The sequence below is a fragment of the Podarcis vaucheri genome (assembly GCF_965113315.1).
Source record: "Podarcis vaucheri genome assembly, chromosome: 7".
In the NCBI taxonomy this organism is placed as follows: Eukaryota; Metazoa; Chordata; class Lepidosauria; order Squamata; family Lacertidae; genus Podarcis; species Podarcis vaucheri.
Genome location: NC_138765.1, coordinates 39,340,637 through 39,367,500, shown reverse-complemented (window position 1 = coordinate 39,367,500; position 26,864 = coordinate 39,340,637). Strand labels below are relative to the sequence as shown.

General features: G+C 47.3%; 2 protein-coding genes across 4 annotated transcripts in view; one reads left to right on the top strand and one right to left on the bottom strand.

Annotated features, from left to right (window-relative positions):
• The first annotated feature begins 4,352 nt into the window (after positions 1-4,352).
• Positions 4,353-19,389, top strand: LOC309538201 (uncharacterized protein). Its single transcript, XM_082233537.1, has 4 exons — positions 4,353-4,547; positions 15,353-15,479; positions 16,356-16,573; positions 18,931-19,389. Exons 2-4 carry the CDS (start codon positions 15,462-15,464, stop codon positions 19,040-19,042), a joined length of 348 nt encoding a protein of 115 aa, XP_082089663.1. The 5' UTR covers positions 4,353-4,547; positions 15,353-15,461; the 3' UTR covers positions 19,043-19,389.
• Positions 19,390-21,967: 2,578 nt separating this feature from the next.
• WDR59 (WD repeat domain 59) overlaps positions 21,968-26,864 on the bottom strand; it is a 43,116-nt gene continuing 38,219 nt past the window's right edge. For all 3 annotated transcript variants that reach the window (XM_082233463.1, XM_082233464.1, XM_082233465.1), the window contains 5 exons: positions 26,176-26,314; positions 26,005-26,077; positions 25,376-25,499; positions 23,793-23,935; positions 21,968-23,377 (listed from right to left, as the gene is read on the bottom strand). In XM_082233463.1, coding sequence (XP_082089589.1) covers positions 23,142-23,377; positions 23,793-23,935; positions 25,376-25,499; positions 26,005-26,077; positions 26,176-26,314 — 715 coding nt within the window. In that variant the 3' untranslated portion in view covers positions 21,968-23,141. The remainder of the gene's footprint in view (positions 23,378-23,792; positions 23,936-25,375; positions 25,500-26,004; positions 26,078-26,175; positions 26,315-26,864) is intronic.

Sequence of the window (26,864 nt, the reverse complement as noted above, 5' to 3'; positions counted from 1 at the left end):
CACAGAATGCCTTAAACTTCGGAAACGCTTGCGATTTCTGTTCGAGCAAAAACACATGAATGAACCTGGAAAAAGAATCAATCAGAATCATGAAGTACCTTGCTCCTCCTAAAGAGGGCGTAAGTGGACCAACCAGGTCCGCATGCACTAGCTGGTAGGGCTTGGAAGCCTGCCTGCTAGACTCCTTGCCTTTTGGAGCAACCTTCACCTTGTTCTCTGCACAAGATACACATTTCATGTGAAATTTACAGGGTTTGATGTTCAAACCCTCAACCACCTCTGGCATCTTGGCCAATGCCTTCCTAGAGAGGTGACCAAACCTTTGATGCGCATCGTGAATGCAACCTGCATGAAGAACTTTGTTAGTTTGTGCAACACAACAAGAATCAGCATTAGATACAACAGCAGTGTCATCATAAATTATATGGAACAAACCATCCATAAACTTTGCATGCAAATAGTCCTCTTTGCCTTTACTGATGACACAGACGCTCCTTTTGAAGGAAATCTGAAAACCACGCCCTGTAAGCTGTGGAACGCTCAGCAAGTTGCTCGCCGCTCCTGGAACAAAAAGTACACCGCTGATGGTTGTGTGCAGACTTGCAAGTTTCACAGTCCCTTCTCCTGCAATTTGCAACGTCCTTCCATCAGCCAGGTGGATCTCACCTTCCTGAGGCTTGAAGGAGATAAAGAGGTGCCGATCCTTCGAGATGTGGCGAGTACAGCCTGAATCAACAACAAAGCTGCCTTTGGCTGTTGGAGCAGTCTTTACAGCAAGCAAACCCTTTTGCAGCTTGCCCCCCTGCTGCTCCTGGCCACCAGACGTGCCTTTAGCCTTTGGTGAAGCTGTGCCAGCAAACAAAACCTTGCTTTCCACTGGCGTGGGCTTTTGCAGCTTGCCCCCCTGCTTCTGGTCAGCAGACGTGCCTTTAGCCTTTGGTGAAGCTGTGCCAGCAGACAACGCTTTGTTTTTCCCTGGCGCGGGCTCTTCACCCTCCCTCTGCTCCTGGCCATCTGCAGACGCCTGCCTGTGTTTACCTTTGCCTTTCCGGCCTCTGCAAAGGCGGTGACCTTGGTTCTCACGAGAACCAGAGCTCTCAGCTGCCGACTCCTTGGCTCCCCCTGGAGGCTGGAATGCTGCCTGGGATGACGTGACGGTCAGCTCCCCCTGCAGCTTGCAACCGGTGCCCTCAGCATCCCTGCATTCACTCGCATTCTGGGAAACAGCTAGGACCTCCGATGCAGTCAAACTCTGGGCTGGGATTACTGGCAAATGAGCTTTTTTCAAAGCATTCCACATTCCACGTGCAGTGGTGTTGCCAGCCAGCGTCTTAATTTCCTCAAGAGATACGGATAAGACTATTACGTCTATCGCTTTCGAATTCTGGCCTTTCCATCTCTCTGTCAGAGGAACTGGGGGGGGGGCTCAGATACGGCATGCCATACCCCAAACTGACGCAGCAAACTCTCACACCATTTTGCCCAGGTTTCATAATTCCACCCATCCAACTTAGGGCACACAGGGGCCTCAGAAGCTTCAAAAGCGTGGAAAAACTCCATTCCAGCTTTTTGCTTGAGCCGTGAGCCTTTATTTAACTTCAGAGACTCCTTATCTTGGCAGCCATTAATCACGAAGCCTCTTTGGCGCAGCTCCCAGGCCAATTAAGCCTTGCCGGAGATCAAAGGATCCTTGCCGAGGTAAAACAGAAAAGCGTCCCTTTCTTTCGCTTTCCCCACAACATACCTCTCTGACGCAGTCTGTTGCAGCATTTACTCTCCTGTAGGTGCTGTGAATCTGGGCCCGAAACCTTGTTGTTGGGAAACTGCCAGGGAGATATAGTCCATCATGGCCCCCAAGCCGTCTGCCGGACGTCCATTGATCTCCCGTAGACAGGCAGATCCAGCAGTTAGCGACACGAAGCCTCTGGAAATTCCTAGCCAAATTCCAGGCTTGTGCACAATGTTTATCAGCAGAAACACAGCCAAAAGCTTGCACCGCAGAAGAGCATATTTAGCATATTTACAGACTTTATTTAGCGTAGAACAGAACAAAGGAAAACCATGACCGTTCTGAGTCAGTGTCTTCGACCCGACTAACTGGGAAAATGAAAGGAAACAGCAAAAACATAAACATCCTGTGAACAGGACATGCGCAGACTCTGTGACTCCCAAAGCCTGCTCCCTTTTAAGGTGGAACGGAAATATCCTAACAGCTGCCCAGAGGGAACAGTCCACAAAGGAGGGTGTTGGGAAAACGGTGAGAGGCTGCCAGCTCTGCAGGCAAGGGGTGACATAACTGGGCTCCTGAGCCCCACAGGGGTGCTGCAGAAAGAATGTAATTGGTCAAGGGAACCGTGGACTCAAAAAGGTTGCAAGCCTCTGTCCTGTGGCCTCAAACACCTTCTTCACAAGGAGAGAAGGTATGGGGAGGGAGTTCTCTGCCATCTTTTATTACAGGCATAAAAAGGATTAACAAAAAAGAAGGCCATGAACAGAAGTTACTTCACCATCCAAGGGGTAGCATAAGAAAAATAATAAATGCCTTTTCAGGCCACTGCCTTCTTGGCTCCAAAAACTCGTCCCTAGTCCATGCTATGCCATGCCATACTATAAAAAGCATTCTGCAGACTGGCAGGTTTCATGACCCACTAAGGAAGATAAACAGAATAAGATTGAAAGCGCTAACAATTAATTGCACATTTATTCAAATTCTGATTAATTCAACAAAATAGATGCACTTGATCTAGCCATACTGTATCTGCTTTTCAGAGTCTGGTAGTCATTTATACTTCCAGTCATTTATACTCCCCCCGCCTCCCCCTTGCCTTTTGCTCCCTTCCCCCAACAATTGCCTGAACAATACACACACACACACACACACTGAGCAAACAATGAACTTCAGTGCTCTGTACTGCAATAGCAGAGAGGGAGAATAGGAAACTGTGTCTGTGAGCTATATTCCATGCTACCTAAGAGATCGCCTTAGCCCATACATGCCCACCTGACCACTTTGATTGGCAGAACTAGCACTACTACAGATACCACATAATACCTGCACCACATCTGTAAACTTGATCATTTAGTGTGGCAACACTTTGGAACCCCTGAGTGTTGATATCAGGCAGACACCTTCACTGTATTCTTTTTGGTGTCTGCTGAAGAGTTTCTTATTTAGTCATGCCTGTCCAGTGAAATTAAGGGGTATGACTCATTTAGGCACAATCATTTCAACCAGTGATTATGTACTGGGAGCAGCAATAGGTGTGAAAATTTTACTCCTCTGACCTTTGTGTTTGCTTTTATGGTGTGTTTCAGTTTGATGCTTTGTTTTGCTGTATTTGTATTTTTTTTAAGTACTGGGAATACTTAGAGCTTCATGCTGATGGCAATGTAGTGTGTGCACTTAAAGGATGACTTCCATACCATCCTAAATATTTTTGCAGAAGCTTATGGAAAGCTTGGTCTATCACTCGATATCCAAAAAACCAAAGTGCACAAAACAACCCCTCTGCAGCACCACAAATCCAACTTAATGGTGTAATGTTGGAAAGTGTCAATCACATTTCCTACCTGGGCAGTTATTTTTCCACAAGGGCCGACATCGATGTCGAAATCCAGCATCGCCTGAGCTCTGCAAGTGCAGCTTTCTCCTGATTGAAGTGCAGAGTGTTTGAGGACCAGGACATTTGCGGGGAGACCAAAATGCTTGTTTACAAAGCGATTGTACTACCAACTTCACTGTGGGCTTGTGAAACATGGACCACTTATAAATGTCATCTCCAGCTTCTCGAAAAACCCCATCAACGGTGTCTCCGAAAAATTCTACACATCACTTGGGAAGACAGGCAAACTAATGTTCAGTGTACTGGAAGAAGCAAAAGATCACCAGTGTTGAAGCAAGGATTCTTCAACATCAACTTCGTTGGACTGGTCATGTTGTGCGGATGCCTGATTATCGTCTTACAAAGCAACTACTCTATTCCCAATTTAAGACAACAAAAACAGTGGACAACAAAAGAGGTTTAAAGCTCTCTCAAGGCAAATCTAAAAAAAAAGTAGTATAAACATTGACAACTGGGAAACACTGGCCTGTGAGCGCTCCTACTGGAGAACAGCCTTTACCAGTGGTGTCATGGACTTTGAAGAAGCACAAACTTAGGGTGACAAGGAGAAACAAGCTAAGAGCTAAAAGACAAGTTTGACAAACCCTCACTGTGATGAACTCCTGCCTTGTAACCTATGCTCCCACTGTGGAAGGACGTGTGGATCCAGAATTGGCCTCCACAGCTTTAAATGAGAACTTGAACAATACACCCTGGAGTGATTATTTATTGTAGTACAGTACAGTACAGTAGACTTTCCCAAAAACATTATGCAATTTAAAGGTTGAGAAACCTAATTTCTTCATCAAAATCCTGTAGGTGATCAGAAGGGGAAAACAGAACTGCCTGGTAGAATTTGTGTCTGCTTTGTCAGCGCAACACCATCGTCTGAGGCCACATCAAAAATGTTGCCATCTGCGCCTGCTTCACTTCTGTCTGGACCAGGTACAAGAACAGGGGAAATCAGAGAGGGGTTCGGATCTAGCTGCCCACATGGCCTGCTAGTTTTCTTGGTGCAGGGAAATATAGGGTTGCACCCAATGTCTGTCATACTCAGAGCCACTGAAATAAAAGGATATGAATAGCATGGTCTCATCAATCAGGCAGCTAACATTTGACCCCCTTTTTTCCTGTACCTATTTATGTATGTTTTCACTTGAGGGATAAATGAATCAGTCAGTTTTAAGCTCTCGCATTTCTTTTTCACCAATGTATGCATTTTTCTGGTCAAACTGCACCACAAAATTTGGAGAACCGTGAATTTTGAAGGACAGCTGTGTTTCAGATCATGTGTTGGCATGAAAAGAGCGGATCCGGTAGTCTTGCATTAAACTAAAAAAAAAGGCTTTCCTCCCATTCATGAGGTAAGTGAATTTCAATGTATATTGACAGTTTGGATATATGCCCCATGATTCTTTCCCCTCCTTATTTTGAAAACAAATGGGGGCAGGCTCATGGAGGGTCAATTGTACTGGAGGCCAAAAAGTTTGCTTAGGGGATATAATATTAGTAAATTGAAAAGATCCATTGACAGGCACGCCATGAAGCATTATGCCTGAATGACTGGCAAAGGGCGGCATGTGCATACATAACCAACATTTAGAAGCATGCAATAAACTGGTAAACTTAATCATATCTTGTACAAAAATATTATTCCTCCATATCTTATGATAATTTTCTCCCCTAAAAGTCTTATTCAACAATGCTGTTCTTATAGTTCGAGAGTGGCTGAGCCGTGGATACTGCCAGCCAGAGTAGGATTCAGGTGACAGCTGCTTGCCAGCCGATAAGGTGAAATATGGTGGCTGCAACTGGATTGTGTCGTCTGCTTCTCTTCCTTGTATAATGGCGCAGCAAAAGATGGCAAGGCAAATGGTTAGGAAGGCACTTCCGCAGTTGAAGGGACTCGCCATGGCCGCACGCATCGAGCTGGAACCCACAAAGGCTTGTCCTCGACGTCCACTGCCGCGTACCCTCGTCCCCACGTGATCAGCGGAACAGGTCCATGCCATGCGGGATCAGGCAAGCGTCGGTACACCACCAAGGGGCGGGGGAGTGCCTCCTCCTTCCTAAAATGCAATTCCGCGGGAGTATGGGTCCTATTATGTGGATATAAAAGATGGTTAAGTACAAAAAGAACTTGGTGAACAGCCGAAGGGATATCTGCTGTTGGTATGCTTCGGCCGCCAAGCTGTTTAAGCAATAGTGTTTTAAACGTCAGGTGTGCTCTTTCCACTATAGCTTGACCTGTGGAGTTAAAGGGTATGCCATGAGTTAATTTCACATTCCACAACATACAAAATTCCGAAAATGTTTTAGAAATATATGCTGGACCATTATCAGTTTTGATACGCGCAGGTTTACCCATGACTGAGAAACAGCGGATAGTGTGCTGAATGACATGCCGAGCTGTTTCCCCCCTCATGGGCGTAGCCCATATGAATCCAGAGTGGGTGTCCACCGTGAGGTGAACCTTGGAGAGTGGAGCCAACACAGGTGTGTGTGTGACATCCATCTGCCAACACGCCAATGCAGACGTGCCCCTAGGATTGACAGCATCAAAAGGAATGGCCAGCTGAGATTTAGAACAAGAAGCACATTGGGAAACTATATCCCTTGCTTGGGCCAAAGGAATAGAAAAATGCTTAGCCAATGCTTTCGCAGGAAGGTGAAAGGTGTTATGACATAGTATAGGATCAGAAAAGAGTGAAAAAGCAGAAATGTTCTTCAGTGCTGCATCTGCTCTTGCATTGCCCTCTGCTAAATACCCTGGGTGCGATGTGTGGGAGCGAAGATGAGCAACATAATAAGGGAACTCTCTGTGCTGAAGTAAGGCCTGCAGGGCAAGAAACAAGGAAAACAAGTCAGAATCCAAGGAAGGAGTTATATAAGATATTGGTAAAATAGCAAAAAGGCGATATACATACTGAGTATCCACAATAAGATTGAAAGGTTGAGTAGGAAAGGATTGAAAGGCAAGAATCACAGCCGCTAGCTCGGCTCGCTGGGCAGAGGACTGCGGAGGGGTAAATAAGCATTTCCATTTTCCTCCCTCCTCCCATGTCACCACCCCCCTACTTTTCGTTCCATCCGTGAAGAGGGTTAGTGCAGAGGGGAGAGGTGTGAGAGACAAGGAGGTAGCCAAAACATAGGTGACCTGTGCCAGAAATGTCAAACGGTCATCCTTTGGAGGATTAAAAATGATGACACCTATAAAATCGGCCAAAGCAATTTGCACGGCAGCATTTGTGATCAATAAATGCTGCTGTTCAGTTTGTGAAAAAGGCAAATAAATCGATGCAACATCAAAACCGCTCAAAGCTATTGCTCGTGAACGTCCTTTGATAACAATGTCTGATGTGGATTCAATTACTGAATAAATGTTCTTCGGAGGGGTATGAGGTAAATGTAACCATTCTATAATGCAGATAGTCTTCTTCTTATCCGTCTGAGCATATAAAATTCCTGTTGGCAACAATGGTGTAGCAAATACGGCCAGGTGCAGCTCGTGTGCAGAGGCCTCTGTGATCCTGTCCACGAGAACAGATCGCAGGTGCTGATTAACAGTTTGTAATGCAGTGATCATTGCCGAAGTGACCTGGATTACATCTGCTGGATCCTTGTGTCCTGCGAGCGCTGAAAACAATGGTGATAATGTGCTAGTAGGTAATGCAAGGAAGGAGCGAGCCCAATTCAAATGCCCAAGAAGTTGTTGTAATTGCACAAGCTTCATGTTTGAAGGGATAGTCAGTTGGGGAACAATAGGCAGCGCTGCTTGTGCAGAGACTTTATGTCCCAAGTAGGTGGCAGGCAACGTCAATTGAATTTTTTCCGGCGCTATACAGAGTCCCGCTTCCGCTAATGTGGCAGAAAGTTCTTGAAAAATGCCAGGCGGGAGTTCCTTAGCAGCGATTAAAATGTCATCCATGAAATGATAGCACAAAAGCTCTGGGTAGCGCCTGCGGAAAGGTTTCAATGCTTCACTCACAAAATGTTGACAAAGTGTAGGGGAGTTCCGCATGCCTTGAGGCAGAACAACCCACTGATATCTCTGGGTGGGTTGAGAATTGTTATATACTGGCAATGTAAAAGCAAACCGTTCCCTGTCTGCTGGATCCAGTGGGATAGAAAAAAAACAGTCCTTTAAATCAAGTACAGCCAACTGATATTCTCGTGGGAGCATATTTGGATTAGGCATGCCAGGTTGTAAAGTTCCCATTGGCTGTATCTGTTGATTAATTCTCCGCATATCCTGTAAAAGACGCCATTTGCCTGATTTTTTCTTAATAACGAAAATTGGGGAGTTCCAAGGAGATGAGGACGGCTCAATGTGGCCAAGGGTCAATTGTTCAGAAATAAGCTGGGCCGCCGCTGCTAATTTTTCTTTTGGTAGAGGCCATTGTTCCACCCATACTGGGGTAGAGGTGATCCATCGTAACGGCAGTGCAGTGCGTGGAAGTGCAGGGGCGGCCCTTAGAATAAATTTGACTCCAATTTGGTGTCTGCAATAGCCAAAATATCGCGCCCCCATAAGGAGACTGGAATGTCCATTATTAATGGATAGAGGGTGATCTGCACCCCGCTATCGCTTTGGATGAGTATTGGGTGGAGACTGCGCCGTGCCTGTGATTCACCTCCCACACCAATAACTTGTGAGGCTGGACAGGTGGGCCAACTGGATGGCCAAGCAGATTTTGCCACGACTGTTACATCCGCCCCTGTGTCCAGAACTCCCACAATGCGTCGACCTCCCACTGTCAGAGACACAGAAGGGCGCGAGGCTGTAATGTTCATGGCTGCTGCAATTAGGGGCAGTTGTTCGGATGGGGGAAAAATAATAATCTTCGCCACTGAAGTATTTGATTGTATTCTGCATGGACGATCCGCATATAGCGTGATCTCAGGGAAATTCACATATGGTCCGTGTGTTAGCATCGGTACCGCATGAATTCCTGTTGCTTGTGCAGATAATAAAGGCAATACAAGACAAGTGGCATGATTGTCTAACCCTGCTTCAGGGAGAACATGAGTCTTTAAAGGGCAGAAAGGCAAATGGAATTCCACGTCCTGAGTCAGGCGAAGTTGTGGTGCTGTTTCCCTGGACTCTGGGGGGTCCCCTATTGATTTGTCTGGGCCCGGGGTGGGCCCTGCTGCCAGTTTCCCTGCTGTTGTCCTTGCTGATTTTGGGCAGTGTGCTGACCCTGCTGTTGGTTTTTAGGAAGCGATCTGCATTGATTGGCCCAATGAAAGCCTTTTCTGCAGATTGGACATTTGGTAGAAGGACGCTTAGGCTGTTGCGTGGATCTACATTGCGCCTTAAAGTGTCCTGGTTTGCCACACTGGAAACAAGTTTTATCGATGGCTACAGGCTGATTTTTATTTAGCGCTGCTGCCAGCAAATGGGCCTTATGAGTAGCTGTACCAACAGACTGACAAATGCGAAGCATGGCTGCTGTGTCTGTGGCAGGATTGTGTATTATCGGTCTTAAAGCAACCTTACAATCCTCATTAGCATTTTCATAGGCCAATTGTTTGATAATAATTTGTTTGGCTTCAGGATTTTCAATTTGGCGACTCACTGCTGTAATCAGCCTGTCCATAAAGGAAGAATATGATTCTCTAGGTTCTTGTCTGATTGAACCCCACCTCGACTGGATACTGGTGGGTTCTGGAATTTTTCTCATTGCTTGTTGAGCAGCAAGAGCAGTATCCCTCAATAAAATCTGCAGCAGTGTGGCTTGTACTGAAGCCTGAGCAAAGGGCCCACGCCCCATCATAGCATCCATCACATCTGCGAGGGTAATATTAGGATTATTCCCTCTTGCTTGTTGCAGTAAGGCAGGAGCATAACCACGACAGGCGATTTCCCATTCATGAGCAAATAATACACCAGCTGATGGAGGTAAAACTGTACGTGCCAAAAGCTTGATGTCATCTGGCACCAACAGCTGGGCTAATGTGGCTTCCAAAAGCGCCTGTGTGAATGGTGCTTGAAGTCCATTTGTCCTGACTGACAATTGGAGCTCTTTCAAGATTTTAAAGTCAAAAGGTTGGTGCTGGGCTTGAGTTCCTGCTGGAGCACCAGCAGGGGGCACAATAACAGGGAATGCCATGGTATCCTGAGATAAGGAACAGGCAAGGGCTGCACGTTGAAAGGGGGTAGCTGGTTCTGCTGCTGAAAGAGCAGGGTCATTTCCAGCCAAACCACGGTATTTTTGCAGGATTGGGTCCTCTGGTGAGGAACTGTAATCCGGAGGCTTGGGTTCTGGAGCTGCTGGCAGGGCAAGGATTGGGACAGATGGCAGAACAGCAGACTGAATTAAAGAAGCTGGAGGTTGTGCTGGCAATGCAGCCAGGGAGATATTTTTTGGTGATAAAGAACCCATAGCGTAATGAACCTTGCACCATGCATTTAAAATCCGAGCACTGATGTTAGGGAGCTCATGAAAATGTTCACCAATCTTGTCCCAAAGTTTCAATTCACATGTTCCATTCAAAGGGAACCCGGGATAATGTTCATCAATGCACAGAATGAGCTGTATCAAATCACCCTCTGGAACTTCCAATTTGTTGGAGGAGAGGAGAAATTTTAAGTCTTTTAAAAAGTTCTGTTGGGGAGTAGTCAAAGAGCTGCCCATTTTTCAAAAATCAATATAATATAAGAGAAGAGAAGAGAAGAGAAGGGATCGGACTCACCGGGATCTTTTTAAGATGATTAGCGCTTGCAATCCTTGCCGGACGTAGTGAGCCGATGATAACCACTGCTTGGATCGAAAATCCTCTCACAGTTTCTTTTAAAATCCTCTTAGTCTGCCTCAGACTGTTTGCTTCAAGTTTGCCTCTTTTCTTTAAGTTGCCTCACACTTTTAAGTTTGCCTCACACGGGGCACCACTTGTGGGAACCAATTGACGGAAACCAGCCGTCATTTTGGGGTGCAAGGCAAAGAAAAACACACACAAAGGCAGCAATATTCCATGGACGGAGGGCAGCTGAATTCAGACTTCTTCCCCTTCCTCCAGTCCGTTTATTCTCTTTTGTTCCTCTCCAGCCGCATGGCTGCATTCCAATGTCTCACGTTACCTACATCCGGTCAAGGCTTTAACCCACCCACAAACCATATAGGGTTACATAGCCCAGAGGGGGGGGGACATAACTCCATATGAGGTCATGCATTCCAATACATTGTAAAGCTCAGAGTGCTGGTCAGCCGAGGTCAGGAGGCACCCTGCAATATTACAAGCCTTTACCATGGCTATGACTCCCACAATGAGGAGCCTCCCCTCCCTATGGAGAATCACTCTCCATGCATCCAGTCAAGTGGGCTGTAGTCAGTAGAAGATGTCACACAATAAGGCTGCACTCCTAACACCCACTCACCTGAGAATATACCCCACTGCATTCAAGAGGATTTACAGAAAACAGAAACAGGCACAGTGGTACCTCAGGTTAAGAACTTAATTCGTTCTGGAGGTCCATTCTTAACCTGAAACTGTTCTTAACCTGAAGCAGCACTTTAGCTAATGGGGCCTCCCGCTGCCGCTGCGCCACCGTCATGCAATTTCTGTTCTCATCCTGAAGCAAAGTTTTTAACCTGAGGTAATATTTCTGGGTTAGCAGAGTCTGTAACCTGAAGCGTCTGTAACCTGAATCATCTGTAACCTGAGGTACCACTGTATAGGTTTGTGGTGAAAAACCTGCTAGTCTTCAAGGCACCATAAAAGTTCCCATAAAAAGTCATGCACCTCCTTTACAAATTCTCATCTCACCTGTCTTGTAAAGTTCTTGTGAAATGGGCTTCAAAATGACAGAAGAAATTTCTCTGTTTGATTTCATCTTTTTGTCCGTTAATATTGTTTTCATTCTGAAGTTGATGGGGGGGGGTTGGGGGGGCAGAATTTCTGTTTCTCTTGAGGTTTTGCCATATGTCGTTCAAATATACCTCTGTGCATCTGCATGCATGCACATAAATCTCTCTTCTCTTTGTGGTCATGCATTTCTTTTCCTGGATACTGATAACCTGATGCTCCACCTTCAGACACACCACTCTGCCTGACATCCCGATGATGGAGGAAATCTGCCACCATAGCATTTGTTGGCACAGTGAATGTGTATCACAATTAACTACACAATGGCATAGGTCCCTTCCTGGGGCTCTTCTTCCTCGGTCACAAGCCCCTCCACTGACACTTTCTGTCCTCAGCTGTATCTGTTGCCAGTCCCTCTGAAAAATAAATAAATACTGCCCCCACCCTGAGTGCACAACAAGACAGAAGGATGCTTTGCAAGGTAGCTCTTTCTGTATCCAGTCGATTGCCAAAGACAAGGCCCTTTTCACCCAAGTTGCAGTGTGAGGTGGGACATGCTATGGATGATGTTGACAGCTGCTGGTGGACACAGCTGGCTTTGTATTGCCACAGAATATAAAATACCTGCAAGGTTTCCCTGAGAAGCATATTTATCATTATTCTTAAATACTGATGCTCTCTCAAGAGCACGTTAGGAACTCTACGGTGCTTAGAAATGTCCAACAGATTTATTATCTGAAGCAGCTTTCTGCAACACGGTGCCCTCCAGAAGGTTTGGACTGCAACTCCCAGCAACTCCATGAGCACAAAAGCACTCTCACCTCCTCTGGTATTTGGAAGCATTACTGCCTTCAACTGCGGAAGCAGAGCATGGCCATCGTGGCTAGTAGCCCTCAATAGCCTTCTCCTCCATGAATCTGTCTAACCCTATTTTAAAGGCATCCAAGGTGGTGGCCATCACTTAAGGCAACTGTAAGCCATCTTGCTCGGTGCTTTTGTGAAGGTGCCATGGGTTATTCTTATTTAGGTTGCTTCCAGATGGGTAGTTATGGTGGAATGGGTGTTACTCATGCATGCAAGTCTCTCTTTTTTTCTTCATAAAAGAAGCTGCATTCACACAATGTCAGAGGCATCAAAACACCAGTCTCTATGTTTTTTTCCATCTCTCTCCCCACACCCCCCACACACCAATTTTATCCAGATTTATCCTTTTCTGAGGGAAATCCCACACCCTCCAACATTCCTCAGATGAAAACAGGGACATTTCTCACTCCCCGCCCCCAACTGACCCTCCTCAAGCCCCCACTCTTTTGTCAACCCACACCTAGCGAGGAAGGATGAATGCCACCACTTCACCAACGGGACACAGCACACAAGCCCTCCATTGTCCTGAAAAAGCCTCTTAATTCTGATTTTATTTTATTCTTTGGTTGATTTACAAAAAGAAAAACAAACACCAATAAACAAATTTTGGAAAGGGGCAACATTAGATGCAGACACACAAAGGTTTTGTGTTTCTTTTAAATCAAGACTCCTTGAACTCTGCTCCGCTTCCCTCTGCCTGCCGCTCAGAGCTGGCGCATCATGCGAGGCTGGGCCTTGGCAGCAGAAGCCTCTCCTCCTCCTCAGCCGCTCTTCAGCAGCCGCTACAAGCTGCCCAAAGGGAGGAGAGGCCAAGGAGAGACAACAGGGCGTTCCCTTCGCAGCTGCCACTGTGGCGCTGGTGGAGAAAATAGGGACATTCCGGGATCAAATCAGAAGCCGGGATGGCTTTCGTAAATCTGGGAATGTGCCCGGAAAATAGGGACACTTGGGAGAGTATGAAACACAGTCTGTCCATTACCAATAAGCCATTTACATATTAAGCACCCATCTAGAAGCATCCTTAGCAACTATTTGGAGTCCTATGCTATTGCTGCTTTTATTATCCATTTCTGCTGGCTTTTAAGCAACAAGTCTCCAGGGCCAGATGAACTGCATCCAAGAGTATTAAAAGAACTGGCAGATGTGATCTCAGAACCACTGGCAGTCATCTTTGAGAATTCCTGGAGAACAGGCGAAGTCCCGGCAGACTGGAGGAGGGCAAATGTTGTCCCTATTTTCAAAAAGGGGGAAAGAGAGGACCCAAATAATTACCGCCCAGTCAGTCTGACATCAATAGCAGGGAAGATTCTGGAGCAGATCATTAAGCAAACAGTCTGTGAGCACCTAGAAAGGAATGCTGTGATCACCAATAGTCAGCATGGATTTCTGAAAAATAAGTCATGTCAGACTAACCTGATCTCGTTTTTTGACAGAATTACAAGCCTGGTAGATGAAGGGAACGCAGTGGATGTAGCCTACCTTGATTTCAGCAAAGCATTTGACAAGGTGCCCCATGATATTCTTGTAAAGAAGCTGGTAAAATGCGGTCTTGACTATGCTACCACTCAGTGGATTTGTAACTGGCTGACTGACCGAACCCAAAGGGTGCTCATCAATGGTTCCTCTTCATCCTGGAGAAGAGTGACTAGTGGGGTGCCACAGGGTTCTGTCTTGGGCCCGGTCTTATTCAACATCTTTATCAACGACTTGGATGATGGACTCAAGGGCATCCTGATCAAATTTGCAGATGACACCAAACTGGGAGGGGTGGCTAACACCCCAGAGGACAGGATCACACTTCAAAACGACCTTGACAGATTAGAGAACTGGGCAAAAACAAACAAGATGAATTTTAACAGGGAGAAATGTAAAGTATTGCACTTGGGCAAAAAAAATGAGAGGCACAAATACAAGATGGGTGACACCTGGCTTGAGAGCAGTACATGTGAAAAGGATCTAGGAGTCTTGGTTGACCACAAACTTGACATGAGCCAACAGTGTGACGCGGCAGCTAAAAAAGCCAATGCAATTCTGGGCTGCATCAATAGGAGTATAGCATCTAGATCAAGGGAAGTAATAGTGCCACTGTATTCTGCTCTGGTCAGACCACACCTGGAGTACTGTGTCCAGTTCTGGGCACCACAATTCAAGAAGGACATTGACAAACTGGAACGTGTCCAGAAGAGGGCAACCAAAATGGTCAAAGGCCTGGAAACGATGCCTTATGAGGAACGGCTAAGGGAGCTGGGCATGTTTAGCCTGGAGAAGAGGAGGTTAAGGGGTGATATGATAGCCATGTTCAAATATATAAAAGGATGTCACATAGAGGAGGGAGAAAGGTTGTTTTCTACTGCTCCAGAGAAGCGGACACGGAGCAATGGATCCAAACTACAAGAAAGAAGATTCCACCTAAACATTAGGAAGAACTTCCTGACAGTAAGAGCTGTTCGACAGTGGAATTTGCTGCCAAGGAGTGTGGTGGAGTCTCCTACTTTGGAGGTCTTTAAGCAGAGGCTTGACAACCATATGTCAGGAGTGCTCTGATGGTGTTTCCTGCTTGGCAGGGGGTTGGACTCGATGGCCCTTGTGGTCTCTTCCAACTCTATGATTCTATGATTCTATGATTCTATAATTCCTGCATCTTGTTAGCTGCTTTGGGGGACTAATGGCTGAACAAAGACAAGTACTGGTGCCCTTGTGTTGCTGTTGTTGCTTTGTGCTAATGGACCAATGTGGCTATCTATGTTTGATCTCTGAGCCTCAGAGTGTTTTGTCTTGTTTTCATTTTGGCTCAGCAGTATAAATGCTGTAAGCCCAACTCACATCACTTACTTGCAAAAGCCCTACTTTCTTGCTGCCGCTCTTCCTAGGCCCAACTCTCTCTTTGTGAGAGCACAATGGCGGCCAATAATTAATTGATTGCTTTTCTTGGCTGCCTCCGCCCTCTGGGTAAGATGAGCCAGCAGAGGCAGGCACAGGCACTGCTTAGAGAAACTTGACCAGGGATGAGGTCACTGGAACGGGGCAAGGGGGTGGGCAGCAGGCAGAGCTCAGCCTGTATCCTTTGGTTTCCAGCACAGCACTGGTGCATCCCTATAAAGCTGGCGAGTGACGGGACTCTCAAGGGCTGAGCAGCTAATCAACCTCACAGACAACTCTTGGGACCACCTCTTCTACTTCGGAAGACATATGGCCACCTTTGTCCCGGTAAGAAACAATCCAGCTGTGCCCATTGATTTACTTACTCCATTTGTGGACCACCTTTCTCCCCAGAATGGTATCTGCACCAAGTGCTGCTAGTGCTTATAATCTAAAATGTTGCTAAGGTGCAACAGGATCAAAGAACTCAGCTAGTACATAGAATCCCGGGATTGAACTGCTGGAAGGGACCCCAAGGCTCACCTAGTCCAAACCCCCGCAGTATAAGAATCACAGCTAAACTGATCACCAGCATGTTTTATATTAGGAGAGAAGGGCATCTGTGGGAACGTGTCTCAGTGTGAAGGCATCTCTTTTACCAAGGTGGAGTTAAGATTTTTGCAGTGCATAGCTAAGCTATGGCCCTCACTACCCCAGGAGGCAGTGATGGCCACCAACCTAGATGGCTTTAAAAGGTTATTAGATGAATTCATGGAGAAGAAGGCTATTGACTGCTGGCCGTGATAGCCCTGCCCTGCCTGCACAGTTGCAGGCAGCAATGCTTTTGAATACCAGTTGCTGGAAACGTAGGAGAGAGCTCTTGTGCTCTTGCAGATTTCCCACAGGCATCTGGCTGGCCGCTGTGAGATCAGGATGCTGGACCTGAGGGGTCATTGGCTTTGTCCAGCATGTTTTAAAGATGTTCTTAAAATGGTACAGCAATACTGAAAGTAAAGGATGCTGACCAACAGGAGCCGGCAGAGAAGACTGGAAAGAGATTCTGGCTAAAACATATACACCTTATATTTACGGAGTAAAGAGCCACCACCTAATATGCTAGACTTACCTAATCCGATGAAATGCGCAACTTGGTGATCCTGCTCTGGGGCAGCCTCTTGACTGGCGCTAACCTTCTTTGCCTTTCTCCCCTCCTTGCACCCTCAGTACGCCTCCTGCTATGGGAACAAGCAAGCGGTGCAGCTCCTGGGCCGAAACAGCTACTTCTCCCTCTTTGCCAACCCGCCTTGCCTGATCAGCCAGCGGCAGCGGCTGGCGTGCCAGGCCCCAGAAATGACTCTGCGGCAGATCAGCAAGCTGATCCGCGTCCTAAGGAAGCTGAACCTCCGGGACGCCAAGGGGAACAAACTGCCTGAAGCACAGAGGTGAGCAGACTGGGGCAAGGGGGAAACAAAGATAGCTGCCACAGCCCGTTAGGGAACTGGGGCATGGGGAAATCTCTGTAGGCTGAAATACCAGTGTGATCCAATGGTTAAGAGTGTCAGACAAGGACTTGGGAGACCAGCGTTTGAATCCCCATGCGGTCATGAAGCTCACTGGGTGACCTTGGGGGGGGGGGGTCAGTCACCGTTTCTCAGCCTTGCCCACCTCACAGGGTTGTAGTGAGGGATTGAATGGAGAGAACCATGTATGCCCCCTTGAGCTCCTTGGAGAAAAAGATGTATAAATCTGATTGAGAACAGGCCACCAAGTCAGATGGCATAATTCCAGGGAAACTGGGAAGTCCCTTGGGTGGGAACTGCCCTACCCCATACCCTTGAGGCAGCAGGCATTGGAGCAGCTATGGTCCTGTCCCTTCTCTCAGCCTTCCTAAATGAAGCTCTTTGCTCCCTCACTCCTTACAAGGGAGCAGCTGGAAAAGGCCAATTCATTCATTCATTCATTCATAGCCTGGGGGGGGGGGTAAGCAGCCTTCCAGCATCCCAGGCAGTCTGCTGTTTAAAGGTTCTACCCAGGTTCAATCTTGGTTCTAGATCTGTCCTGAGTAAGCGGCTACTCTAGAGCTGGGAAAGGGGGCTGAGAATCTCAGAGAGGGAGAAAATATTTTTTCCTAGGGTGGCTGTGTGTTGCACTTTACGAATGCTAGCCCTCTGTTTGAAGGTATCCTCTATCTCAGTGACTCCCACAACTTTTGGGTGGCCCTGCCCCTTGGCTCCATAAACTCACCCTCCGTGCCCCAACCCTACCCTATGAAAACCCTCGTTCAGAATAGCAGTTTGCACAACCTACAATTACTTGCATATTCAAAATCAAATTAAAATTGTTTTAAGTCGACAAAACTAATGAACTTGATGCCATGATCAATGTACATCTCCACCACACCCCTGCCTCTTAGGGTCCTCCTAGGTAATCCCAGCAACCCCCACAACCTCCCACTTTGGGACCCACTGCTCTGTCTGAGGGGACCACCGGGTGGTCCAGTTTTCCATCTTGTTAAGATGCACCTTCAGCTTGTTGGCCCTCATTCAGCCCTTGGCCTGGAATCTGAATGGGGAAGTGGCGCTGGGTGGCACCAACAGACTTCCGTAACTGTGCACTTTCTGATTCAGTTTAGTCCAGCCCCCAAACTCCCTGCCCTCCACCCCCCAGATCCAGGAAAAAATCTGCAGCAGGCCTAGGCAGTCCATGGAGCCATTTCATAAAACTGCTTAGGAAACCAGACTGATAGAAGTGACTGAAGACGTCTCACAGCACAGAAGACAGAAAACAGGAAAAAAAGAGGTGGTGTTTGGAATTAAGTTCAGCCAGGGAGCTCATTATAGGGGACATTGAAGTATACATATAAGGGAGAAACTGAGGTAAGTTAGGCTGAGAGGCAGTGACTGCCCCAAGGGCACCCAGTGGGCTTTGTGGCCAAGCGAGGATTTGAACCCTGGTCTCCCAGGTCCTTGTTGCTTTGAGTTCACCTTTATGGGAAAAGGCAGTTGTTTTATTTATTAAACAACAAAACAATGGGTACAACAGCTCTCCCACCCCTACAGTTTTCCCTGCTTTTCAAGTAAATTGAAATACTGGCTGCAAAAAATTAAACTAGATGCATCCACTCACATCTGAAGCTGCCAGTCTCTTATGGCGGAGCTCTCCTGCTTCTTTGAAGTGATTTGGCTCATTCCGGTATGGAGTGGTGATGATGAGAAATATGGCAATTGCTAGAGTTGTGCCTATGGTGCAGCTGCTGTAAAGGAACAGAAGCCTCAGCCTAGAGATGGGGAATTGGCGGCCTTCCAAGTTTTTGTTGGACTACAACTGCCATTATCCCTGACCACACTGGCTGCAGCTGATGGGATTTGAAGTCCCACAACATGGCCCCTGCCTTAGATGGCTTGTCTGGATGAGATGCATACCTCCACCTTTTAAGATAACTCCTTACAAAGCAGCTTGGAAAAATTGGGGAAAGATAGTGGTGCAAAGGTCGTGTGGCCTTCCAGATATTGTGGGACAACATCTCCCATCATCCCTGACTGCTGGCCAGGCTGATGGGAGTTGAGCAACATCTGCAGGGCTACAAATTCCTCAGCGCCTCAGTAAGAAAAAGAGGCAAACCTGGCCACCACTTAGGAGTCATTACACACCATGCCCAAGGCTCCTTTCCCAAAGATAGCATCAAGCGTCTGGTGGGAAGGAAAATGTCTTACTGCTCTTTGATGCCCTGGAATCCTACGCTAGTTTGCCCAGCTGTGCCTGCAGGCTTCCAACCCAACTGCCTTGCTTGCCCTTCCAGGAGTCGTTCAAGCAGCTCTTCCATGGAATCACAGCAGTCCTGGACTTCGGACCAGCACTGCCTGTCCTGCTTCCATTCAAGACGCAATTCTGGTCCACCTTGTGTCGGGTAAAGAACCAAGACAGCCCAGAGGCCGACCTGCAAGAGAATGACCTCGACATCCTTCTGCCTGCGTTACCTCCTTCCACTCCCCCACCCCCAATAATATTGGTGAGGTTACATTCAGGACAGCAAACAAACAGGAAGTCTTGTGTCACCTGTAAGACCCTGGCTGTGACCCTGCAATGCAGACCCCACACACCCTGCCCTGTTTGTAGTGTGGGCAAGAGGGCTGTAGTGTTCAGCAAGAAGAACGTGCAGCTACTGCTGCAGCCAGCAAGAAAAGGAAGGTTAACCCCCCCCCCAAGCATTTCCCATTTAGAATGAAAGAAATGGAGTAAATAAATTCACCCGTGCAGATGCAGGAAATAAAGGTTGAGTCTCTATCGGCTGCTCTGAGTGAATGTGTTGTTCTGTGCCAGGAGCCACGATGGGTGATGCATGTTTGGGAGGGCAGGAAGGGGTGACGGGTCCTGCCCATCTATCCTCAATCTCAAACACCTAATCATGTTTTCCCCAATGTCATAAAACTGTGACCCTCCCAGTCAGGCAGATTGGTGTGACCCTTTATAGCAAGACCAGCTAAGACACAGCAAAATATAAGGCACGTTTTCTGGTTCCCCAGTACAAAGAGGGTGGGGATGTGTTCTGGTGGTGGTGGTGAGAATAGTCTTCAGTTGGCAATATAGGTGGGGATGTCATGCAGACTTAGTTATGCAAGGCCAGCCTTCACCAACCTGCTGCCCTCTGGGTGTTTTGGACTACAAGTCCCATCAGCCCCAGGGGATACAAACCAATATCTGAGTTACTACAGCTCAGATTGTGGGCGGGGGGCATGTGAGTCCTGGGTGCAGAGGCTGAAGAATCCAGAATCACAATCAAGCCAAATTCCATTGCTTGCTTAGAGATTCTAGGTCACAGAATCATCAAACTGTGGACTTGGAAGGGACCCAAAGGGCCATCCTGCAACGCAGGAATCAATATCAACTATCCTACCTGTTGCTCTCACTCAGCCGGCTCCACATCAATCACCCCTGAGCATCAGCCTTACTCATCACCCTTGTCAAAGCACCTGTTGATGCCTCTGACACGAGCACTCACAGATGCACACTGCAGAGATCCCTTCAGCTCAACCCCTTTTCCAGACTGTTAGATACATGGAGACCAGCAAGGTACGTAACCCAAATCCCCATGGCATCTCCAGTTGCCTGCTTACTGGAGCACCCTGGCATTCCTGCCTCTTGGTCAGTGTAAAAAACCTGTGGAAAGCCAAGATTCATTTTTTTGAAGTGTGTGCCATCCTTGGAGCAGAGCAGCCAGATCTGCAATCTCATCTTCTCCAGATACACAGAAAGTATCAACAATACTCCCTCACTTGGAACGACAAGTGTGACTGAGATCCAGACCAGCAGCAAATGGGGAGCAAGCGTTTCTTTTTTGCTGCTGCCACCTGGTGATGACAGGGAACAGCTGACATTTGATGCAAAGCCCAGTAGCACACAGAGAAGGTACAGGGATCCCTGCTCCTCTCTGAGTTGTGTTGGGGGTTTCAAAGAAGTGTGAGAGACGTGCAACACACTCTTCTGGGTCTTGTCCAAAAAGAGGGCAAGGCAGTGACACACTGTCCCTTTGGATGAGGCCTGGAAACATGAGGCCCAGCAGAGGCAGCACAAATGCCTCCACAGAATGTCCTGCGAGGTTCAGTATCTGGTACCACCGACAGCGCAGCCCCCTACATGAGGACAGCCAAGAGAGAGCACTACATGCAGCCAAACTAGAGTCAGCACTTAAGGGAGGAGGGGGAAAGGGACACACTGCAAGAGCTCAGCCCAGGAGAAGACTGAGCCGCACAAATAATACAAATGAGGTTAAAAATGCTAACACCAAACTCTGGGTTTCTATACGGAACCCATTTTTAGGCTCCCGCCTGAGGCGATGCCAAGTCACAGGAAATATACTTTTCCACACACACAAATAGTAACTTGTCAATTTGGGAGCAGCAACGGACATACACCGATCCAGCCTGCAAATTACTCAAAGCCAAACCATAGCTTCACACACAAACACAGGATCATATGGCCTTTGCTCCTCCTCTGGTCCTGCTGCTGTAAGCTGCTTTGGCTTTGCATGTAATCTGAAAACAGGCATCATGATTTGTCTTTTCTAGACCATGGGTAGGCAAACTAAGGCCTGGGGGCCGGATGCGGCCCAATCACCTTCTCAATCCGGCCCATGGACGGTCCAAGAATCAGCGTGTTTTTACATGAGTAGAATGTGTCCTTTTATTTAAAATGCATCTCTGGGTTATTTGTGGGGCATAGGGATTTGTTCATTCCCCCCCCAAAAAAAATATATATATATTCTGGCCCCCCACAAGGTCTGAGGGACAGTGGACCGGCCCCCTGCTGAAAAAGTTTGAGGACCCCTGCTAGACAAACCATGACCTGTAAACCTAGGAACAAACCTTGCTTAGTTTGTCTGGAGACAAAACCACAAGCTAAGGTTCAAATGACGAAGAAAGCCAAACTGTGGCTTAGCTTACAGCGGGACTGGAGGAGCAAAGGAGATGGCAGGCTCATGTGTTCATACTAAGTGGTGGTTTGGCTTCATGTTTTGTGTGAATTGAGCCATGCATAGGAATGTAAAAGGCAGAGAGCACCTGTAAACTGCAACTGGCTGTTATTAGTTCTTGTCTAAAAGCCTTCCACAATCTTGGTTAAGCTGCCATGATGATGTCACAGGCACCTAGCAAGAACATCAGGCCTACCAAGGGCAAGTTGCCCTCCGCAGCCTAATTTACAATACTTTTTTAGCACAATGCCATGCATTTGGCAGCACAATAATAAAGGCAACACAGAAATCCACCACAAAGCAGAAATATGAGTGTTCACTGAATGAAGATGACGACTTACAAGCAGTGATGACAGAGCAAGACAGCTTTATAAAATGTTCTCATTTTATTACAGAATATACACAAATACACTTCCTGAACTACAAGGCTGGAAAAGAACCATGTAGGCAGTGTCCATGCACTAAGTTGGCTCAGCTAGCCTGACAGTCAAAGCCCCAGACAGCAGACAGAAGAACTCCACTCAGGCTCCCATTTCCATCCGCCAAGGAATCTGGGCACCTGCCGGCCGGAGGGGAGCCTCTTTCTTCACCCTTCCCTTTGGGCTGGAATGCATTTTGGCAAGAAAAAATACTGATCTTTGAGTCCTGAAATCACTACTGCAAAGTCGGTGGCTGGTGCTGCTCCTTGCAGCTGTTCTTAGACCATCTTGGCCTTACAGAATCCACACCAGAATTGGCAGGCCATTGACTCCAGTCCTGCAATGGGTGGCAGGTCCTCAAGGAGTTCAAAAGGCGCAGCCAAGCAAAAAGGTCACTGAGGTAGGCCCAGAAGTAACAGCCTTTTATAAAACGAAAAGGAGGGGAAAGGGAGCGAATCAAACAGGCTATCCATCTCTGGAAATGAAGCCATGCCCAATTCTCAGATAGAGAAAGAGAAGAAATCCAGTTGAGAGCTTTCTGTTCGATGCTCACAGAAATGATTATGATGCACTCTGTGCACAAGGGACTCTTCAGCCAACCCAGCCTCTTTGTGCATCTTCCCCCTTGTATGTATACGAAGCTCTTTCTCTCTCTGCTAACTTTGATACTTCTGTTTGTTCAGTACAGGGAGCTTCATGAGGGCAAGGAATGGTAGTTCAGGGGAAAATGGATCACAACACAGTTCCCCGTGTGCTGCAAATTTCTCAAGTATCCAGCAAATGCATTTGATTTGTTCCTCATCTCCAGACTGACTGCAAGGCCTGTAATCCCTCCATCCCTCTCCAATGATTGTCTTTTGCAAATAACAGGCTCTTTCCCTGCACTTTAGGGAAGATACTCTGCTGAAACAGGAAGCCCTCCAGGAGCTTATGGGATGCTCATGGACCACAGGCCATCCCACCCAAACGTCTGCTGGCAGAGTGCTGCATCAACCCATCAGCAACTAAGACAACTGGCCACCCCTCCTGAAAGCAACATGGGAAGACATCAGCCTCTCTGCTTCCCAAGAGTGGCCCAACAGAGACCACGTGTGGACAAAATCAGGCTCCAACGACGCTTGGTCAGAAAGTGCTCTCCAGCAAGCAGTGGCACCCACAGCCTGTGGGACACACTTCCTGAGTGCGGAACCACTCCATCATGTGGCTGGTGTGTCCTCCGTGCCCACAAGTCAGGCAGAAGTTGGAAGAGCCTCGGACTGCCACGTGGCAGATGGCACACTGGAACGCAAAGCCCTTGCACAGGGCACACTGAACGCCACGCACTTCGCTGCGACAGTGGCTGCAGTAGACTCCAAACTCTGTGAGGAGAGAAAGAAAGGAGAAGCAGTGGAGAAGTTATTGGAGGGGCTCTTGCAAGCAAGGCTGCACCTGCAGGGAAAAGGCTGTCATATGAGAAAGCTAGGATCTGGACACCAGCATGTTACTAACACCACCACTGTGGGCTCTTTGGTTTTACCTTCTTTTCTTTCTGCCAGAGGGCATCTCAAAAGAAGAAGCTAAAAAGCCCCCTCTGGCAAATATCGCATTAACCAAAGTAGAAAGACACTCTGCTCCCATGGATCAATTTTGTAGGAGGGAGAGAGGAAAGAGAGAGGCCTGAACTACCCAGTCCAAGGACAATTTCTGTGGGAAGGAAACCCAGGACCTTCTTGCATGCACAGCATCTACTTTTCCACTGAGTCCTACAGTTCCTCCATCAAGGTTTCCACTCACCAATCCCCTTGTGTGGGTCAGGGGGGCAAGAGACAAACTTGAGAACTTCCGCCCGCTTCTCTCGCAGGCCCCAGCGGTAAAGGATTTCTCCGTAGCACTTCTTAAAATCATCAAACTGCTGGGTGTTGGCTGGGTCCAGAAGCCTGGAGAAAGATCACAGAGTCCTCATCTCCACATACAATGAAGCCTAGCGAAGGCTGGCATTTATTCACAGTCACTGCATGATACCACCTCAGCAACCTCTCTTCCCTTTGTCCCCACCATCCAAATAAAACTCAGATTGTGTGTTCTTAGGGACAGGGACCTATCTGATTTTGTTTTGTGTTTATGTAGGTTTTTCTGTATGTTCCAAGTTACCTAGATGGGCTTTGCTTCACGCTGCTGCTTTTTATTCTTCTCAGTTTTGTATGATTGTAGTACACAGTATTATCGTAGTACAGTGGAACCTAGGTTTTCAAACGTAAAACATTCCGGAAGACAGTTCAACTTCCAAAACATTCAAAAACCAAGGATCAAAGGGTAGTCAACAAAATCAATTGAAAAAATGGGGAAAGCGCCTCAGAAGCTTTTCAACTTCCAAGGCATGTTCAAAAATGGAAGCAATTACTTCTGGGTTTTCGGCGTTCTGGTTCTGAATTGTTCGGCTTCCGAGACACTCGAGGTTCTACTGTATGTGCCTCTGTAGGTCAAACAGTTAAGAAAAGTGGCTCAGATTCTAGCACTTTCACAAAGAATAAAACTTTCTAAAATTGGGAGGAAGAGGCGGAGGAGAATGATTGAGCACGCATGTTTATGTAAAGTAGAGAGTAACTTTTATCTTGGCAACAGTTTGCAGAAATATAAAACTGTACAGTTGAATAATGTAATAAACACAGCATTCAAGGAGCACAGTGCTGGCCACCAGCTGTATCAGTGTGAAGGAGGAGAGCAGCAGGGCTTTTCATCCTCAGGTTTGGCAAGATCCCTCCAAAGAGAAAACTGTGCACAAACATCTCAGCATTTAAAACAGCCTTTCCCAAGCTCATGGGCGTAGCCAGGGGGAGCCAGGGAGGCAGCTGCCCCCACAATCAATCAAAATCAATCGAAATCTGAGGTTCTGCTTCCCGAACAAAAGCCTGTGTCCCCCAACAACAATCATGGCTAGACCCATGCCCAAGTTCATGCTCTCCAAGTGCTGCCTGGGGTGCAGCTTGAGGAAGGATAACTTAAAACTTGAATAATATTGTTTGTGGGAGATTGGCATGGAAGATTTAAAAAGAAATGAAAACATGAGGACCTCAAAAATAAATGTGTGTGTTGATATTCCAGCTCCCTGGCAGACCAAAACGACCTGCTGGCTCAGCTGCACTCCCCAGTTAAACCAAGAGCTAGCCTGGAGTTGCAAAGGTTCCCCACTTCCCACCCCTGCCTCAGCCTAACTGCACTCTAGGAGGGAACAGGAAACGCTCAAAAAAATGGGAATGCAGAGCCAATGGGAATGCAGTTGATTTGAAGCTCAGTTCACCTCCCTTGTGAACTTTCAACCAAGGACACCAGAAAGCTTTCTGCCACCCTCCCTCCCACGCTTGATCACCCTTCTGTACCTTTTGTTCTTGTCATGCTGATCCTTCTCCCGATCCCGGTGGTCTGCGACTGCCAAGTTCCCAAAGCGGAAGTCGTCAGGTGAAGACTCGCCCCAGGCTGGTATGTGGTCCAATTCTTTGCTGGCTGCAGGAGGTCAAAGGGTGGATAGAAAACCTTACAAGATGGTGGCAGCTCACATAGGGCTGTGCTGGTGGAGATGGGAGTTTTGGACTAGGACCTAGGAGACCAGGGTTCGATCCCCATGCAGCCAAGAAGCTTACTAGGTCACTTTGGGCCAGTCACTGCCTCTCATTGTGAATTAAGGCCAAGTCGCCCAAGAGCTGGGCTTGGGTAGTCAATGGAAAGTGCTTTGCACAATTGTGTTCAATTGCCCTTTTGCAAGCAGATTTGCCAAGTGCAAAGCAACCACCCAAATTTATTTTTGATTTTAAAATCCCACTTGTAATGCAATCTGGGTTCTCAAAGTGGCTCACAATTATTAAGTCCCCAAAGTACAAAGGAAAAGACCCAGATATGAAAACCTAAGCTTTCTTTTAATTATCTGAACAAAGAGGGCTGGGAGGTGATCTTCCAAGATGCCAAAATCTCTTCCTACTGGATATTTCAGAACTGACAGCAGTGCACCCACCTATGTTCCAGCTGCTGGTGCTGAGTCCAGGGTCTGACATGCTGGAACAGGAGCCAGAGGAGGTAAAGCTGGGCTGTTGGGAGAGAGACAAGAGGGACGTTGCATCACCAGAAGAACCGACCTTGACTGGTCCTTTTGGGGAAAGCAGTCAGAGGCAGAGTCTACCCGTACATATCGGCTGTGGCTGGAGGAGCGTTGAGGAAAGAATCCCACAGGAATCAGGGCTCCCTGTGGCCTGGACTGGGCTTCAAAGACGCTGCACAGCATGGCCAGAGTCTGCACATCATGGAGCCGGCAATAGTGGGCCACCCTAGGAAGGGGAGGAAAAGAAAAGACTGGGTAGACCAAAGGCCACTCACACACACAAGGCTCAAAGCAGAGATGGGGGCCACCTGCCCCCAAAGAAAAAATAATTCAGATTTGGCAATCCAACGTCTTAGAGGAAATATCATGTAGATATAAACCATTATTTGCTTTGCCCTCAACAAAACCAAAGAGGAGGCAAACAAGTGCTCCAAAGCAGAATTCCTGTTTAGCGTTACCACCAGCAGGTTTGGGGATTTCACATTCTTCATACTTCCCAATGTTTCTTGGGTTTTTCTTTGTAGCAAAGAAAGGGGTCTTCACTTGTTTTTGCTTTCATTTGCAAAGGAAAAGGTGAGAGAACCAGGATGCTGAATTTTTGTGCCTGATTTCAGATTCACTTTGCAAAGTATACAAAGCTTGGACTAAAACAAAGACCAAAACCCCCACAAACACTGCCTGGCTGAGAGACACACCTTTTTTTCCTCAAGTCTCTATGGTTTTATAGGTCACCATATTTGCAAAAGAAGATGGGCTGGGGAGCCTTGGGGAACATA

Coding starts and splice junctions, on each gene's coding strand:
- LOC309538201 (XM_082233537.1), top strand. Junction 16,574..18,930: donor AAACTGCCTGAAGCACAGAG/GTGAGCAGACTG, acceptor TTGCCCTTCCAG/GAGTCGTTCAAGCAGCTCTT.